The 19344-nt window shown below is 39.0% G+C and overlaps 2 protein-coding genes across 2 annotated transcripts; both read left to right on the top strand.

Moving 5' to 3' along the window:
• The first annotated feature begins 182 nt into the window (after nt 1–182).
• On the top strand, nt 183–4698 carry LOC140574250 (protein FAM98B). The gene is made up of 8 exons (XM_072694033.1): nt 183–420; nt 661–767; nt 1352–1474; nt 1764–2014; nt 2110–2190; nt 2289–2405; nt 2787–2930; nt 3902–4698. Exons 1-8 carry the CDS (start codon nt 374–376, stop codon nt 4058–4060), a joined length of 1029 nt encoding a protein of 342 aa, XP_072550134.1. The 5' UTR covers nt 183–373; the 3' UTR covers nt 4061–4698.
• Nucleotides 4699–4835: 137 nt separating this feature from the next.
• Nucleotides 4836–18069, top strand: gas2l2 (growth arrest specific 2 like 2). Its single transcript, XM_072694021.1, has 6 exons — nt 4836–5842; nt 7417–7655; nt 9131–9238; nt 10008–10104; nt 11095–11329; nt 14813–18069. The coding sequence occupies exons 1-6, from the start codon at nt 5491–5493 to the stop codon at nt 16476–16478; spliced, it is 2697 nt and encodes an 898-aa protein (XP_072550122.1). The 5' UTR covers nt 4836–5490; the 3' UTR covers nt 16479–18069.
• The last annotated feature ends 1275 nt before the right edge of the window (nt 18070–19344 follow it).

The raw sequence follows: 19344 nt of genomic DNA, 5'->3' as shown, positions 1-19344 counted from the left end.
GAGGCGCACTGTGCATAAGTGCAGGTATCATTAGAATGACAGCTACTGTAAATGTATAAATGTGTGCAAATAATGACTACAATAAACGTGTGTTAAAGACACACATATTAAAATCATATACACACTACATTGCTTTGCAATATTAGCTATTAAAGTTATTGCAATAAGAAAATGTTTATTTTTTTCTCTTATCATAAAATAAAAGTCCCAGCACGCCTCGATTACTCTCGCCTGACCTCCGCAGTTAAGGGCGTGACAGACGAGGAAGAAAGGGAACTGAGTTTAGGAAGTAATGTAGGCAGCTCGGTAGTAGATTCTCAGTGCATGGTGTGTATTTAACAGTGTCTGTATGTAAGTCACTTGTTCAATCCGTATGATGGAGAGAGATGTCGGGACAGTTGCTGCTCTCAAAGCTCTTGGGTAAGCCGTCGCGTTCGCCTGTCCTCACCACTAACTACGAGTGGTGTGCCATGTTTACCTAAAACTTTACTCCAGTGATCCGTTCCTCCTTAAATGCTGCGGCTGTGCGTTCAGCTCAGTGTCTGTAGAAATGACTGTACAGTCACTGGTTTAGCTACATCCTGTCGCACTGTTTAAGGTGGGACTGAAAACTGGATTCCGAAGCAGTTCGGTCCTTAAAGCCGTGTTCAATCTCCATAGCTATAACAGCAGCCGCTGTATGAGGCGGTGCACATGCGACGAACTGCCGTGCCCCCTGCTCTCCTGGGTGGTCGCCGAGCTGAGGAAAAGTTGCCCCGAACTTGGAGGTAGTCAATTCATATGAGCATTGTAGAACCAGTTCAATTAGATACAGCTTTGTTATTATACCAATACAGGGTTATATAGGGCTGTTCATTACTGCAATGGCTAGAGAAGGTGCACAGGTAGTAAGTATATTAAATACAAATGTGCATTAGCAGTAATTGTAGGAAACTGTAGCTTTTTACTTAATTGAATTTCACACATGCTCATATACATACACATATATATTTGATTTCATGTTGAAGTCATAGTAATAAAAGTGGAGCATAAAATGTAAGAGTAGAAACTCTACATCATGTAAAAAATGAACTTAAAGTCTGAATTAACATGAATACACATAAAATGATTATTCTCATTGAAATGAATTGAGGAAAGCCACAAATGTCTACTTCTTTACAACTGAAATCCATAATACTGTAATAGAATTTCCAGCAGTAAGACTTTTGTCCTGTTTACATTTGTTTTTAAATTGAATTGCTGATATCAAGTAACTGGATTAAAGGTCAAAAATGGCTTGCTATGGCACAGTATTTTATTTTTATTATTTTTTTTTTTTTTGTCATGAGCTTAAACTGTACCTGCCTTGCAGTGGGAGTCAGTAGTGCTGCTGTTCTGGCTGGAGAGCTGAAGGAACTGCTGGAAGTGATGATTTACCCTTATGACTTAATCACTTCAGAGACTCTTACCCCCATCCATCTGAACAGAATAACAGGTGAAGCCATAAAGTACACCTCACCTACAGTGATATTGTTTTCCAAAAATTAGTCAGGTATTTTCCCCTACACATAAAACAAACAAAACAATTGTAAACAACAAGTTATAAAGTGAATTTGGACTTTTTTTTCACTGCTCCGAATAGATCTAATATTGTAGTGAGTAGTGATGAGTTTCTATAGTTCTTCCCAAACTAAGAGTGACCTATAAATTTTCTTTTCTGTTTTTCAACTTGATAGTGAATCAAATTAATTCAATGCTTATTTTGTGTTGAACTCCAATTACAGATTTTCTGGTGTCCGAGTTACAGGCAGCACATATGCTGCAGCACAGAGAAAGCCATCCAGACGATACTGAGCGGCAGAATGAATTGTGCAAAGAGAAAAGAGGGCAAGAATGTAATATCATAGATATTGAGGAAGAGACCCAAGCAGAGGGGGATAAAAAAGATGAGAAAGAGATAATGAAGGAGTTGGCACAGATGTTTCAGGCCCTGGATATGGATCCAGCCTCACGGCTCAGTGATGCTTACCCTCAGGTAAGAAAGAAAGAAGAGTGCAGGCTAAATAACCACTGAACAGAGACAGTTGTGCCTCTTACTCTGTATGACTCAATAAATGTCCATTCATTTAGGTGGAGACACGTCTGGCATCTCTCCCAGAGGGTGAAGTGCGAGAGCCATTGCTCAAGACTGATCTTAGTTCTTCGCAATGGGTATGAAGTACACAGATAAACTCCTCCCAGTCCATGATTGGACTGCCTGAGTTTTTATTATTAATAATAATAATAATAATAATAATGTTTGTTTTCAGAGGAAAGTTCATGAGCTTAATGAAGCCCTACGCAAAGATTATGACTGCAGACGCCAAATGATGATCAAGCGGTTCTATGTCACTCTTCAGTCCTTTGCATGGGGAGAGCGAGGAAAGGTACGAAGACATATGTCATGATATCACACGTCATGATATCATGATAAAATAATTTCTTAAAATACAGTTTGACACTATCAGTACTTAAAGAACAGGCCAAGTTCATATTTCATCCAGAGAGCATAACTTATCTGAATCAGCTGGCTGCAGTGTTTACAGGTTATGAATTGCTAAATATGATTGTACTTGGACTTATTCTTTGTTTGTTTTTGTTTGTTTTACTGGACCATTGTATTGATGATAAATTAGACCGCAGATAAAATTGAAATTAGTATATACACCCCTGTAATGTACACTGTATTTTTTTTATATTTTTATTTTATTTTATTTTTTATATTTATTCTAATTTGCCTTCACTAAACATGTGCCTTCTCCATTTAGGAACGCAACACTCTGCTGTCCTCTGTACCTCCTTTTTCGGCTCCACTTGAGTCCTCTGTCTCTATTGCACTGCTGCTGGCTGCTAGAGGGGATCAGTCTCGCATTTTACCAGTGAGAGCAGGACCAACCACAGCCATTTATAAGGTGAAATATTTACTACCAAAACATGTCCTCTGCTAACAGACCAGTTACAGCAGTTTAGATCAGAGAGGATCATGGATCATTTAAGGAACCATGTTATAGTTGATGGGGTCGAGGCATGCCATTCATTTCACCATGGGGAAAACAATATAATGGAAGTACTTTTGCAACTACAGTACAAACATGGTAAATGTAAACAGAATGTTTTATTGAGCCAAATAACCATCAAGATAACAACACAATTGACTATGTTTCATAGTGTGGTGCAGCGCTGCTTATTTGAAAGTGTGTTAGTTATCCCTGATAACTGATCATCCCTGTGAGAAACTTTGTAGTCCTTTCTGGGGGAGACAAGGGAAGTAACTGTGTCTTGTCTTAACGGTCAGTGAATCATTTAGAATATTTACATCTAGGCAAATATAACTGAATACAGAGCTCCCGTTGCAGGATGGGTTTATATTCTCTATCCAATTCAGTTGTTTTTAGTGCAGACAGCAGGGGGCGATCTACTACTTTGCTTTCCATATTACATTAAGTTTTAAATTCAGGCTTACATTTTCCACCTGTAGAATTCCAGTTGCTAACTAATAACAAATGTCTCTTAATTCTAAACTGATGCAACTACTTTTGTAGCAGATTAACTTGCCAGAATATAAAGAACTATTTAAAACAGTGTTCAGGGCCTCTTTTTGTTTTTTAGCAGCAAAACCCTGAACCCTGTGTTGCTGTGAATGGCTAGTATATAAAGTATATGCCAGAGTTAAAAATGTGTTAAAAACATGTATTTTAAGTAATATAAGCTAATTTTTTACTGTTAACATTTTATGTTTGGAAAACCTCATGGGTATGATTTTATTTAAAATTTGACACATTCTAAATGTATTTATTTTTACTAATGTAGTAAATATTACCTCAAATAACTTGCAAGCAATGAGTTTCATCTGTCAATATTTCCATTTGTGTTTTGTTTATAGGTGTTGATGGGTTGCGTACCGGACAGAGGAGGTCGGCCTGGGGAGATTGAGCCTCCCATGCCAGCTTTCACTCGACGCAGTGAAGGAGGAGGTGGTCAGAGGCGTGAAAAGAGCAAGTTCCAGAGACGGGAGTACTCAGGAAAAAATAAAAAAAAATAAGAACAGATAGTGCTGACAGCAGACCCCCACAAAATACGTGAATGAACGTATTAAGTACCTGTTAATGTTCGCCATATAAGAATATACCTATTGGTCCTCTTTAACATTCATTATTTTCTATGTTAACAAGATCCTTGGGATATTGCAAAGGTTTTGTTCAATTTTGCACTTTCAAAAATGTTTAATTTCAATAATTGTAAATCTAAGAAATCCTCTCTAAGGAAAAATTTTATTTTCTTAACGCTAGCATGCAATCCTGATATTATTTGGAACGGGCTGTGGGTGATGAAAGATGCAAAAACAGGCTTTTTACGGTGGACTTTGTTGTAGTGAAGTGGTTTCAGCAACCCCTTTCAGTTTAACATGATCGTACAGTCAGTTTTAAAGGTTAAGTCTTGCGTAGAACTGGGACGAAATTCTGAAACATATATAAAACCCTGATTTCTCATTATACTGGAGATTACATGTAAATTTGATCATTTTTTGACGCAGCCATGCAAGATTTGATTTGGTCTCACTGAAATTCTGGACGGATAAATGTTCTGAAGTGCATTTGTAAATATAAATAGGCAAGCCTATGTAAATATGGAGAGTCAACTCTATTGGTTACTATTTGAGTAAAGTCTGTCCTCAATTTAGTGCTTTGTCTGATTTTTTTTTTTGCTTTGATTTTTTTTTTCCTCACAAAACATGAAAAAACATTATGGAATATAATTTTTTTTACAAACTTTATAGCTAGCTAGCATTTACCAAGCATTCAAGGGTAGTTATTTATGTGATAATGTTGTATTATATAATTTTCCTATATTCAAGAAAAATATCCAGGTGCTGTAGCCCAGTGACTCATGGGTTTGTTTTCATAACTGTTAAAAATTTTATCTTTTGAAGGGAAAAAAATGCACTTCATTGGTCGTGGTCTCTACATAAACATGGTGAATTACACTGTTAATCTGTATTTAGTTAACACTTCAGTTCAGGTGGGGAGCTCGGGGTGGTCCTCAAACGGTTAAGTGGAGTGTTTGAAACGAGGCGGTATCTGGTAACCACGGGCAACAGGGCGAGTTAGTTTAGTCTACCTGCCAAATAAAGCTTTCAGAAACTTCACTCAGGAGCAAGTGGGGATCATTTCGAGCGGTTTGCACGTTGTTGCATAAATCCAGCTCCGTTTGAACATGTATTTGTACATTATTTATTATAAATCGCGTCGTCTCCGTTTGGGAAAGCTAGCTCTCACGCAAATCCGTAGATCGACCTGTTTGTTTTGGTTAGCTAGCGAACACAGCTGACTGTACTTCGCCTTTATGCACGCTTATGCAGTTAACTGCAGTTTTAAGCACTTAAATAATCAGCAATTAGCTAGTGCTAGTTAGGTTTTGTTCATTTAGAGGCGACCCTCCAGGACGGCGAAGGTGAACTAAGCACTTTTCACTATGTCTGGTATCGAGCACGCGTCCAGTCAGAGCATCAAACCGTTCAGGTCCAGTGAGGAGTACCTTTATGCGATGAAGGAGGATTTGGCCGAGTGGCTGAAGGACTTGTACCGCATCGACATGAATGTAAACAATATAGTGGAGCTGCTGGAGACCGGCGCGCTGCTCTGCGCCCACGCCAACAACGTCACACGGGTGGCGGAGGAGTTCGGGCAGAAACACGGACCAACACACCTGCAGCTGCCGACATCTGGAGTTACTTTCGTGAGTTCAGCACAACCTGCGACCTTTCTAGCTCGGGATAACGTGTCTAATTTCATCAACTGGTGTCGGAATCAGATGTATATTAAAGGTAACGTTACTCGCCACCTTTATCAAAGAAAACCTTCTCTCTTACTATTTGCTACATGCACATCGCTGAATTTGAGTAAAGTCCCTTTGACCCATTTGGATAACTTCTGAATGAGATTGTAGCTAATTAGTAGTTCTACCACAAGGTGGCAGTGTTGGCTCGAATAATTGAGTTCAGGAGAGCGCTGTGGGGTGGTTTGGGGTGGCTGGAGATACCAAGACATACCACAGCTGATACTGGTACTTTTAGGAGTCTTCTGTACATTTAAGAAAAGTCATTTAGCTGTAATTGTTTTTTATTATTTTTTTAAAAATCATGAAAATCATCCACAATTAATTTTTGTGCTTATTTGTATAAGAATGTATGTCTAGCCTGCTGAAAAATACAGCTCAAGACCATCTTTTAAGGTAAAGGTGCACATATTTGTCACTGTACAGCAAAATGTGTCCTCCACATTTAACCCATCTGTGGTAGTGAACACACACACTAGTGAACTAGGGGCAGTGAGTACACACACACACACACAGAGTTGGTGGGCAGCCAACTCCAGCGCCCAGGGAGCAGAGAGGGTAAACCCTTTCTCAAGGGCCCAACAGTGGCAGCTAGCCAAGCCTGGGAATCGAACCCACAACCCTGTTATCGATAGCCCAGCTCTCTAACTGCTGAGCCACCACTGCCCCCAGTAGCAGTCTTTTGCTGGTAGCAGGTTTCACATAGTCTAAGCTGGTCTTTGATGGTCAAGGTGGTTAAAAAGCAGGTCATCAGGCAAAAAAAAACACACACTAGATTGGTAAATCAGCTGATTAAACTGGTTGACCAGCTTAGCTCTTGAGTATATTTTGAGTGTTATGGTCATACTGTTCGATGAGTTTCGTCGGTAGACCAGGTGAACCATCAAACTCAAATAAAAACATACCCTATGCTGGTCAAGAACTAAGCCTTGCTGTTTTTTTGTACCTTGTATTGCATTCGAAGTTGTATTTGACAAAGGTGATGAACCAGCATAGTCATGATGGTTCATGCTGGTTGACCAGCTTTGTCAAGAAGGTCATGCTAATCAGCCACCTTGGTCATGCAAGTTGTTCATGCTGGTAGACCAGCCAAACCATCAAACTCAAATAAAAATGTATGTGTATGTTATATGTTATGCTTCACCAAGGTATGACCGGTTATTCTTGCAGTATCTGCAGGTACCTTGTATCGCTTTTCAAGATGCTTTGGACAAGTATTTTCCATTTTTAAACATACTGACTACATATAATCTGCCTTTATAGAGCCATCGCTCCATATCTTTGTTTCTGTTTATTTGCTGTTTTTTCTTCTGTTCTCAATCAAAACACATATTTAGTATGATAGATGTTTAGTTTGCAGCTTAAAGACAACTCTAGATCACCATACAGCACCAAAGGTCAATATACTGTCCCTGAACATTTTTCATGTTCTCCTCACCAAGAACAGACACAGTGTCTACAAACTGGAATGTGATTACAAAGGCTCTAGACTGCTGTGTATGCATTCTTGGCGTGCTCTTCTGATCTAGTTTATCACTTTCAGGCCCTCTCTTTCTCCTGCAGATGTTTTAATGTTCGAGACAGATGACCTTGTCCTACGAAAGAATGAGAAGAACTTTGTGCTATGTCTTCTTGAGGTGGCCCGGCGGGCCTCTCGATTTGGCATGGCCGCTCCTGTCCTTATCCAGCTTGAGCAGGAGATCGAGGAGGAGATTCGAGAGGAGCTGGAGCTGCCTGCACAAGAGACAACACAGCCTGTGGCTCAGAGATGCTTGCAAAGCACTCGGAACCTGGATGAGATGGTGACTGACCTGTGATCTGTAATACACAGACAAGGGCAGGGTTCACTGTAGTCATATAAATAGGTTCTTTGTATTTCCACTACTCAAATAGACTCAAATAGAATTCTTCCATAGGTTTTGCGGAAAGTCTTTTAAGTAATGGGTTACATTTATCACTTAAATGTTAATAACCACAAAGTTCCCTGAACTGAAATGTAGCCTCTCACAGACAACACTTTTAAAGTCTTCACGTTCAAATGACGTTTAAATGTTCAGAATGATGCTTGATTTTTACTGTTACTGTTCAGTGGATTTCACTGAAAATCCTCAAGCAAGCTTCAGATTAATACAAGCAACAACGCTGGTATTAATTTCTATTCATTTGGATTTTTTTGTCCCATTAAGATCTAAATTGAATTTTAAATGTGAGGTGAATCGCTTAAAGAGTAACTGACCAGAGATTAAAAATCAGGTTAAATCAAGGGTACAAGGTTTCATGTAAATAAATCCCCACATGGTTATTTATTAGAGGATGTACTTTGTCGATTCATACAATATTTTATCTTTACAAATTGGCCTTTTAGTCAGTTTTATATTCCATTTTATTATGTAATGTACATGGTATCAGTATCTCACACCAGTTCTGCAAAAGACTGGACACCTCTGGTTATTTAAATAAAACTTTTTGGCTGCAGTCAGTGAAGTTATTTTTGGAGAAGAAGTGTGCAGAATTTCATGGAAAGGACACCTCTCCAACTGTTGGTGAATTGTAGGTGGATTGTTAATGCTTTTGGCTTGGGTTGTAGCCAGTGGCACAGGAAATAATTTCTGTATTATTTCTAACTGTAAACAAAGGTGTTGGCTTCTACAGCAAGATAATGATCCTAAACACACCTTGAAATCCACAGTGGTTTTACTAGCTGAAGGTCGTGCAATGGACCTCACAGACTCCCAACCTAAACAGCATTGAACATCTGTGAATAGACCTTAATAGAGCAGTGCATGCAAGCCGGCCCATGAATCTCACATAACCTGAAGAATTAAAAATTTAATATGGTAATAAAAAACATATATCACGTTCATGTTGAGAAACATTTTGAACACTTGACCAAACTTGTTTGTGCTGTATGCACCTTTAAGAGGCCTTTAAAATGTATATGCTGACAGGGATGAGGCATAACCTTGAACGAGCCTCCATCAGAATCAGCAGTATATCTGAAGACAGGTTTACGTTCTGTTGTCAGTGGAGATGGATGGTTCATATATTGTAAAAATGAAAAATCTTGTCAAGCAAGAGAGGACACAGCTTCTGTTGATGCCTTTATGATTTGTGGCCTCTGTTGCTATTGAACTACAGCAGCCTGTTGGTTCCTTTCTGATGTATTGAACTGATAAAGGGATCAGAATCAGACAGCCTCAGCATGAGGGACTTCAATAAAAGATGTCTATGTGTGTGTGTGTGTGTGTGTCTGTGTCTTAACTTTCTGTGTGTACAGGTCCAGCATCTGATAAGTCGCTGCACTTGTCCCACCCAGTTCCCTATGGTGAAGATATCAGAGGGCAAATACAGGGTTGGAGACTCCAGCACTCTCATATTTGTGCGAGTAAATAAACCACAGGAGCTTCTTTATCTCTCTTTCTCTCAACCCCTCTCTTTCTGTCATCCTATCTCAGTAATTCACTTTCTCACTTTCAGAGTTCCTCTCATTCCATCCCTGGTTCTGCTCTCTTGTCATCTGTCATATGAATGGAGATGAGATAGAATTTGAGACAGTGTACTTTGTGGTCAGAAAGAATTGACAAGAGAGAAATATGTTTAAAAACCTACTTTATATACTGTACACTGTATGTCTAAATGTAAAGACACCCCTTCTTATAAATGCATTCAGCGACTTTAAGTTGCACCCATTGCTGACACAGATGTGCAAATGCACACACAGCTTATCTAGTCCCTGTAGAGAATTATAGCTAGTAGAATAGGACTCTCTGAAGCAGATAAACATGAACCTATTGGCACCATGCCAAATGGCAGATGTGGGCTATAGGGGTATAAAGCCCCCCATCATTGAGCTGTAAGGCAGTGAAACTGTGTCTGGAATGATGGTGCTCCATACAATACTTTTAGGATGTGTTAAAGAGTTGAAGATGAGGTGGGGTGGAGATCATCCAAAATCCTGACCTCAGTAATGTTCTTGTTGCTGAATGCAATCAAATCCTCACAGCAATCTAGTAGAAGGCCTTCCCTGGACAGTGGAGTCAAATGCAGGATCAACTTTTTTAAATACCCTTGATTTCAGAAGAAACAACAAATGAGGAGGTGTGTAATTGCTTGGCACACTGCCACAAGGTTTTCATAAATAATTGTGTGTGCAGATCTTAAGGAATCATGTGATGGTGAGAGTGGGCGGAGGATGGGACACCTTGGAGCACTATCTAGACAAGCATGACCCCTGCCGCTGCACATCTCTCAGTAAGACCATTCTCACACACACACACACACACACACACACACTCATTTCACATACACATACTCTCATCCACCAGCATCCATTAGCTGTTACATAAGGCATGCATTTCAAACCAGTAGCTTATGGTATGTCTGATACTTCATGTCTAAGTGTGCCTCTCTTCATGTGGAGGGTTATGAAAGCACATGAGCTGCAATTATGAATAAATTTAACATTTCTCTTTTTAATTGTGCAAAATAAAGCTTACTATGACACAAAACATGGATGTATTTAAGAAAGGTTACAGGGAAGATAAACGGGGTAAACGATTTCAGACTGTCAGTTTTTGTTTTTCTAAAAAACAAAAAGTTATGAATCTGAAATCTGTATAATCATATTCTATGTAGAATATAAGCACTGTAGTGTTTATTCATCAAGCTGCAAAAAACATTTGCCAAACATTTGAATTTGAATTCACTGTTTTTGTGAACTAGCTTGAACTGCTTTGTAAATGAGGCACAATACATATATTTGTTTTAATTAACTGCAATAAGCCCTTTAATGCATTTGATATGATGAAAACTTATAATGATAAAGCATTGTCCATAAAGCTGTCTGTCAGGCAGTTCTGAGGAATGTGGCCATCTACTCTAGCAATACATATAAATAGACCAGTTCAGAACATGTACTACCACAAGCATGGTTACAAACAAGTAATTAAAAAAAAGTCATTTGAATCTTTTTAACAGTGATTTAAATCTTTTAAACACTAATTTAAATATTTTGGAATTTAGCATTGGACTGTTGAGAATTTGGCTAAGATAATACAATACAGTGTCATGAGTAGTCTGTGTTCACTTATGTATCAGAAAAAGTCAACTATAAGCAGGGCCTCATTCAACCCCCCTTCTTTAAAAGTTGCATAACCCAAGCTCCTGATTAGCTCATAAGTCTTTTCTTTCTCTTTCTCTGTTTTTCTCAAGCAATTTCTCTCTCCTTCACTCTCTTGCCAGCTCATAAATTGGCGCAGCGCCCAGTCACCCCAGTGCATGAGATCAAAGCCAGGCCCTGTGGACCTGATGGCCAGACTGGGTCTCAGACCACTCTGCTGCTAACCCGAGCCCAATCCCCTTTGGATCCGGTGCTGTGGACTCCTTCAGCACCAACCAGGACTCAAAGAGCGAGTCCCCAACCCAGGCTCTCCCAATCCCCAGATTTAAATCTCAGGAACTGCCTTTCTCCCACTAAGTAAGTGGATGACTGGTCTGATCACACTTTTTCATACAATGTAATATAATGATAATTATTTTGGACCACAGGCTATTATATGATGTTCTTGCATATCATGTGTTATGTGTAAAAATAATGATTGAATTGGGGTCTGACCAAAATGATTTTGTTTTAGAAGCAATTTAGAAATTAAAGTTAGTAACTAAATGTTAAAGACTAAAATGACTGTAGAAGTAAAAGTATTCTACAAAATGTATTTGAGTAAATGTATCTGCTTACCAAGCTCAGATATTTCACTCCTAGTCATTTGAAATAGTTAAACTTAATACAATATAAATATGTAATAATGTAAATAAATAAATAATATAATAATATATACTATAATAATAATAATAATAATAATAAATAATAATTTATAAACTGTCATTTCCCTTAGCAGAGAAATAGCAACATCAGTAAGGAAGTGTTAAAATGTAACACATTTGAGCCAGCAGAGCGCATTATTCCCCCAATAGGTTTTGAGGTCACAAAGAGAAACCCCCAAAAATGACCAAAGTATATTAACACGCATGTTTTTCTAAACACCAACCCATCGTGACTTATAGACTTAAAAACTGCCTTGGCATTCACCATGTTTTCATGAGAATATGCATTTGAATCCTGGTGATGTCAAAGGTGTTCACAACTGGAAAACCAAAAAATGAAAAATGCTTGTCAGCCATCCATTCCCTGAGCTGGTAACACTGTGCAATAAGGTCCCCGGCTATGTAGAAGTTGTGTAATACAGTGAAAAGTGTAAAATAGTGTGGACTATGGTGGTTTAATACTTCTGTAAAGTCGTTTTTAAATATTGGATGTTAAATAATATATTTGAAGGCATGCCAGTTATCTCTCATGGGTGCCAAGGAATGCGGTGAAAAGCAATCAGTTACTGAATGTCACTGAATGCCACAGACATTTGACACAGTGTGAGGCCAGTGAATCCTTCAATAAATCTGCAGGTTAATTAGACCTAGCAAGAGCAGATAAGGGATTGAGGAGCATGAGCAGTATGTTATAATTTTTTATAGTGTACATAGCTGTGATGTCTGATTGTAAAGCTATTCTGACTTTATATATTTTTGTTGTTGATTATATTTTTCTTTTTGGTTTGGTATGGAAAAAATAAATCAGCAAAATAGTAGTGCAATGAATTAAAAAGACATTTTATTCGATGCAAACTTTGCAAAAAATACTAAAACAGACTATTTAAGAATGAATAGAATTATTGCTGATTATTTCTGAAAGATTATAGCATAACTGACATACAGTCTGCATATTGTTAGTTAGCTCTTGTTATTCACTACTGGGTTGTCATGTGCTTGTTAAACGGTGGTGCTTGTTTAATCTTTGTAATTGGTCTAAATCTGTCTTTATACATATATACATACCCCTGATATTCTCAGAAAACCATATGGTGCTGTAATTATTTGCACTAACAATACATATGTTGTGATGTTGCCCACCAATAATTGCTGAAAGTGTTTTGAAAATGTACCTAAAAGGCACACATTAACATGAATATTGAGGCAAGATAATTTACATGCTGTGGGGCAGTGGTGGCTCAGCGGTTAGAGCGCCGGGATATCGATAACAGGGTTGTGGGTTCGATTCCCGGGCTTGGCAAGCTGCCACTGTTGGGCCCTTGAGCAAGGCCCTTTACCCTCTCTGCTCCCCGGGCGCTGGAGTTGGCTGCCCACCGCTCTGGGTGTGTGTGTGTACTCACTGCCCCTAACACGTGTGAGTGTGTGTTCACTACCAGATGGGTTAAATGCGGAGGACACATTTCGCTGTACACTGTACAGTGACAAATACGTGCACCTTTACCTTTGTAGCTCCAAACTGTAAGTCATTTTGTCAGCAGCTCCTTGTTCTGTCAGGGTGATGGAAATCCATTTAAGCTTTAGCCTTTCGCACTCAACCTCACTCGTGTCTGATGGTCTAACCAATCAGGTGATTCTTAAGCATGCTGCTCTGAAAAATCTGTACCTAGTGCAGGCAATTCCAAATGACTGCAAGACACTATTTACTCTTCTGTATCCTCCATCGTTGTATATGCTGAAGTCGTCCAGCACTTGATCAAAATAAAGCTCTTGTCATATCACCATTATCAAAGCAACACAAACAATAGCAGCACATAATTAAATGGGTAATAAGTTTAAGTTATTATTGTCCCGGTTTCTCAGCTTTATACAAATTTAATGACCAGTGGAAGCGTAAAATGTAGGGTTATTTAATGATAGTAATGAATCCTGAGACAGAAAGGAAAAATTTATTCAAAGATACCTAGAACTGTTTTGTTAAATAAATAAAAACTAAATGTTTTAATTATATTTTGTTTAATTATTTAAATGCAGTTACAGATACATACTGTAGATATGCGTTCAGACAAAGATCTCAGGGGCAGCCACGCAATATTACTCCCTTGACCTTATGGAGCTTAAAAGCTTTGTTTGAGGGGCTAGGGCTGTCCATTGCTTCAGGCATATGTGCTAACTACTCACTAGTGTGTGTGTGTGTTCACTGCATGGGTGGGTTAAATGCGAAGACAAGTTCCTATGTGTGCAGCATAAATGACGATTGACTGGTTCTTCTTTTTAAATCTTTGATAAGAAATGGGCAGAAGTGAACTTTATTTACTCCAGTTTTAAAACTTAACTGTATGCACAATAAAACAATTAATGCATTTAGACAGAGTGCTAATATCTCATGCAGTACAATTTTTCACCCTGCTTGAAAATAGATTTTACATTCTGTGCCCTTGCCTTAGAGAGGATGATTGATGACACATATATTTTAATTACTGAGAACTATAAAGATCATTTGTATTGTTTTAGATTCAATTTTAACAAACTTTTCAGGAGAGTTTTTTATAGACCCTGAATTTCTTAGAAGTCTATTTAAAAATTAAATAGAGTTTAATTGTTTTAGATATCATATAAAGTGAAAACTCTGTTAGACATGCTATTGAATAAATAAGCAATTTAATATTGCATTCTCAATTTAGTCATAGTACCTGTTGCCCACCTTTTGAGGTTATGATTTTATTCCATGACTTGGCTTGTGAGACTGCTGTATAGTAGGTCTCCATGGAGTAATGTTGGAAATCTGTCATGGCAACCAGCAGTGACAGAGCTTAACTTGAAAACATCTGCTGGGATCTTAAAATGTTAATAATGGTTTGATACAGCTTAGCCTCCTTGTTTTGACATTTAAAATCCAAACCTGCGTCCACTTCATCTGAATCACTGTGGTGTAATGCAATATGCTTGAGCCTAAGTGCTGCATTCTCTTCAAACAAGTGCTTAGTCACAGCCTGATATATCCAGCTCAAAACATTTATAAATACACTGCTGGCAAACAGCTAATCATGCAGGGGAGGTTTGATACATGTAATTGTAAATAGGTTTACAATAAAATAGACTTCCAGAGGCTGAACTGGTTGTGTGGATCTTCTTTCAGACTCAAGGAGAAAGCAGTCATGTTGCCTTGCAGACAGACCCATTCAGAGAGTAAAGATGACTCTGTGTTGAAGTCCACCAGCAGGAAAGGCAGAGAGTCCACTCGAGCTTCTCCCTCTCCACGTCTTACTAGCAGTCTTCCACGACCAGCTCGCCCCTGCACTCCACCACAGCCTGAAACACGGCGCCCTATTACACCCCTGGTGCTCCAAAAGGTCCAGAATCAGAGCTCTTACCAGCAAGGCCTAGACAACAAATTGGGTCAAAACTGGAGCAAATCACAGTTTGCTTCTAAGCTGAGACAAACTGCCACAGCTGGGGCAAAAAGCAACCAGGAGATGCAAAACACTCCAGAGAGGCTATCTGGTTTAGTGTCAGCTAGGCCCTTCCAGTGCATTGCACCAGTTCTAAATCTTAATACCAACAAAAACAATTTAATAACTTACCAGCCCCCCACCATCAGCATTCAAGAATCGGATGACAGTGGGATTGTTAGGCAGAGTCCTGGCTTCATTCGCACATTTTGCCCATCTAAAGGGCTGATGGGTGTCGTATCAGGAAAAGCACACACTAGGTGCCTTTCACCAACAGGAAAAGGACAACTGGGTGGATCCTCAGACAATTCAGCAAGCCTTGCACCTACTCTCAATGGAAATGAGAGAAACCGACAAGAATGCTCCATATATGGTGACAGGAAGCAATATTTGACTCTTCCAGAACACACTGTACAAAACTCTGCTATTAATGTGAGCAAATCCAAAGTTAAAGATTCAGGAGTGCAAGAGATTGATAATAGATACCTCTTTACTCCTCCTCCAATCACTGCTGCTCAGGAAGCAGTATTGTACCAGAGCCTTGAGGAAGAGATCCTATCTAATCTCCAACAGCTCAGCATGGACTCTGATGCCAGTGACTCTGATAATGACCAGCACAATACTCATCTTGAGACTCCTCTGAATGCTCCGGAGATCTCATGTGAGATCCAGACACCTTCTATCCCCATGTCTGCTTCTAAAGCAAATGATGCCAAGGAGGCTAAGTTTGAGGCTGTCATTGATGAGCTTTCAAATGGGAAAAAGTCACTTGAGAAGGTGACTGTCGAAAGCTGGGTGTTTGGTCTATCCAGAGGCAAAAAGCAGGAAAGCCATGCACACACTGACTCAAACCACCTGAACATTTCTAAACCTTCTGTTGCCAGTTCCTGGTCCTCCCTTGGCTCGAGTATGGATTCAAAAGATTCTTCAAAAGCACCAGAAGCCAACCCAATTGGGGAGACAAATTTGATACCAAGTAACTCATCGAAGTCTAGGGCCTCCTCTTTCCGTCAAAAGAGGTCATTAAAAAAGCCTGAACGAGTGCCCTCCATCTATAAGCTAAAATTGAAGCTTTGTATACACCCCAGACGGGACCACAGACCTGACAAGAAACCTTCAAAGATCCCTAAACCAGTGTCCTACAGGGCAGGTCAAAGCCCGGGAGATGTCACTCAGACCAAGATGCCAGTAGACAGACTCAATTCTCCTTGTAGAGCTTCCACCATGAGACACCACAGGAAAAACATTCAGACTACATCTGAATTCAGTCCCACAGCCTCAGTGTGCACCATTAAGTGCCAAGGGACAGATCAAGAGACAGTGCTTGATCAGGAAATTGAAACCTGGGTTTAATAGCTTCTCTCGCATGTCATAGCTAGTGTCATTTTTGTATCTCAAAAATTAGCAGATAACTATACAGTTGAAACAGAAGTTTACATCACTATTTGCTAAATACCAGAATAATGAGAGAGGGAATTTAAGGCAATTTTTATTACTTTCTTCACCAAGTCCAAAGTTTAAATACACTAAGATTACTATGCCTTTAAACAATTTGGGTGTGGGTATGATGATGTCATGTCTTTGGAAGCATCAGATGGGTTTATTGGCAACATCTGCAGTAATTAGAGACACACCTGTGGATGCATTTTAATGTACCCCTGAAACACATAATGGGAAAGTGGAAAGAAATCTGCCAAGATATCAGGAAGAGAATTGTGGACTTGCACAATTCTGGCTCATCCTTGGGTGCAATTTCCAGATGCCTGAAGGTGCCTCGTTCATCTGTACAAACAATTATACGCAAGTACAAACAAGATGGGAATGTCCAGCCATCATACTCCTCAGGAAGGAGACAGGTTCTGTGTCCCAGAAATGAACATGTTTTGGTCTGAAATGTGATCATCATTGAAAATCAACCAAAGAACAAAAGCTAAAGAGCTTGTGAAGATGGCTGAAGCTGGTAAGAGTGAGTCATTATCCACAGTGAAACGACATGGGCTGAAAGACCACTCTGCCAGGAAGAAGTCATGACTCCAAAAGAAACAAAAAAAGCCAGATTAATGTCTGCAAATGCACACAGGGACAAAGAGCTTAATTTTTGGTAAGGTCTTTGTCCTGTGTTCTGACTAAACTAACATTGAACTGTTTGGCCATAATGACCATCGTCACGTTTGGAGGAAAAAGGGGGAAGCTTGCAAGCCTGAGAACACCATCCCAACTGTGAAACACGGGGGTGGCAGCATCATGTTGTGGGGTTGTTTTGCTGCAGGAGGAACTGGTGCACGTAACAAAATAGATGCCAACATGAAGAAAAAACATTTATGTGGAAATAATGAAGCAACAACTGAGCAAGGCGCCTACAGACATGGCTCAGTTACACCAGTTCTTTCAGGAAGAATGGGCCAGAATTCCTGACAACTATTCTGAGAAGCTTGTGGAAGGATATTCAAAACGTTTGACCCAAGGCATACAGTTTAAGGGCAATGGTACCAAATACTAATGAAATGTATTTAAACTTTTTACTTTGAAGAAAGTAATAAATTGCCTTAAAATTCCCTCTCATTATTCTGTCATTTAGCAAATAGAAATTATTTTGGTATTTGGTAATCCGAATTGACCTAAAATGGAAAACATTTATTCTGTTTTCATATCAGACAGTGAGAAAAAAATGCATATGTCTTTTTATATAGTGTATTTAAGTTCTGGTTTCAACTGTATATCAAATACGTTTTCAATGGTATGCAAGTTTACTATTATGACAAAAACACATTGTGACATTGAACTAAATAATGCTTAATTTTATATACATTACATCTCCAGGCACCATTTCTAATTAGTAAATTGGGCTACCTTAAGGTATACACACTGCTGACATAAGCATTCCTTTGTTTACAGTGCTTGTCTAATCTTAGAATCCTAGACTCATAGAAAATGGCAATAGAATGGGACACTTTATTTTTTGTGAATGTTTTCATGTTATTAATATGATTATTTGCTGTATTCTACATGTAAATGTAATACTTTTTATACAAAAAATAAATAGAACACTCTGGTACCGTTGTACATGAACCCAAGCTGACCATGACCAATGTCAATTTGAATGCAAGATGTCCCAACATGTATTGGTGGCAGCTGTCAGCAATTTTAGGCAGCGTAAGTGCACCCCAGAGACAAAGGCTGTCCAATTTAGAAAGTAGCATCAGTCAGCTGTCCTCTAAGGATTCCAGCCAGAATTCCATCACTTGAAAAAAAAATTGTTATGGTTTATTAATTAGTAGATTGTTTTGTTTTTTAACATACAAATTGGTGATTTTGTATGTAAATGTTTTTTCAATTTATGATTGTGGGACAAAGGAGAGTCTTCATTGAGTACTTTAGACATAATGAAACATTAAGGCTCTGAAGAGTGTCACGAATGTGATGCCTGAAAAGTTCCATTTCAGTTGAAATACTATTGAACCAGAGAAATACATTGGAAGACTGTCACTAATTAGGGAGCTGCATCCCGAATGGACAGCACTAGTCTAAAGCTTTCCCAGAAGAGTAGAGGCTGTCTGCAACAAAAGGAGGACAAGCTCACAAGCTTTTGATTTCATAGGTAAACACTGAGTGAGCCGATGCCCATAAACCTTTGGATGTACAGTGTTTGTTGCATCCTAATAATAAGCCATGTATGATGACCTTTAGATAGCTTCATTACTAAAAATTGCCAAGTTTCATTTTAATTGCTTTTGCCATCTCTGAGACTTTATCTTTTTTATATCTGTCACAGGGTGCAGAAGACTGATTCTTTTAACTCTCTTGGCTGAAGATTTAGACAAATCATCCCTGCTAAGATTCTGCTCATTTGTACTTGTTCAGGGTTGCATCAAAAGCTTCAAAATTACATTTCGAAGTGTAGGATGAAACAGCACTGATAATGCCAAATGTATTGTGTGTTAGCAGCACCGTTCAGGTTCAGGACATTCTTCACCATTATCAAATAAGCCTTTTTTTCCCACACACGCGGCACAGAGCAGCTGGTGGGAAGGAAAAATAGGAGAATGTACACCATATTATTGCTCACAGTTAAGTGTTTCACAGCTTTGGGCAGTGCTAGAAAGGAACTTGCCCTGTCAAAGCACAGGAGCTACACATGTAGTCTGGCCATGTGGCCATTTCCCTGCTTCTGCTGCAGAACCAGCCTACACATATGACACAGTTTCAGGAACATGATGAG

Source organism: Salminus brasiliensis, chromosome 1 (assembly GCF_030463535.1).
Source record: "Salminus brasiliensis chromosome 1, fSalBra1.hap2, whole genome shotgun sequence".
NCBI classification, from domain to species: domain Eukaryota; kingdom Metazoa; phylum Chordata; class Actinopteri; order Characiformes; family Bryconidae; genus Salminus; species Salminus brasiliensis.
Note: the sequence above shows the minus strand (reverse complement) of the source record. Positions and strands in the feature narration are given on the sequence as shown.

Coding starts and splice junctions, on each gene's coding strand:
- gas2l2 (XM_072694021.1), top strand. CDS start 5,491: ATGTCTGGTATCGAGCACGCGTCCAGTCAGAGCATCAAACCGTTCAGG. Junction 5,843..7,416: donor GAATCAGATGTATATTAAAG/GTAACGTTACTC, acceptor TTTCTCCTGCAG/ATGTTTTAATGTTCGAGACA. Junction 10,105..11,094: donor CTGCCGCTGCACATCTCTCA/GTAAGACCATTC, acceptor CTCTCTTGCCAG/CTCATAAATTGGCGCAGCGC.
- LOC140574250 (XM_072694033.1), top strand. CDS start 374: ATGATGGAGAGAGATGTCGGGACAGTTGCTGCTCTCAAAGCTCTTGG. Junction 2,015..2,109: donor TCAGTGATGCTTACCCTCAG/GTAAGAAAGAAA, acceptor CCATTCATTTAG/GTGGAGACACGTCTGGCATC. Junction 2,406..2,786: donor CATGGGGAGAGCGAGGAAAG/GTACGAAGACAT, acceptor TTCTCCATTTAG/GAACGCAACACTCTGCTGTC.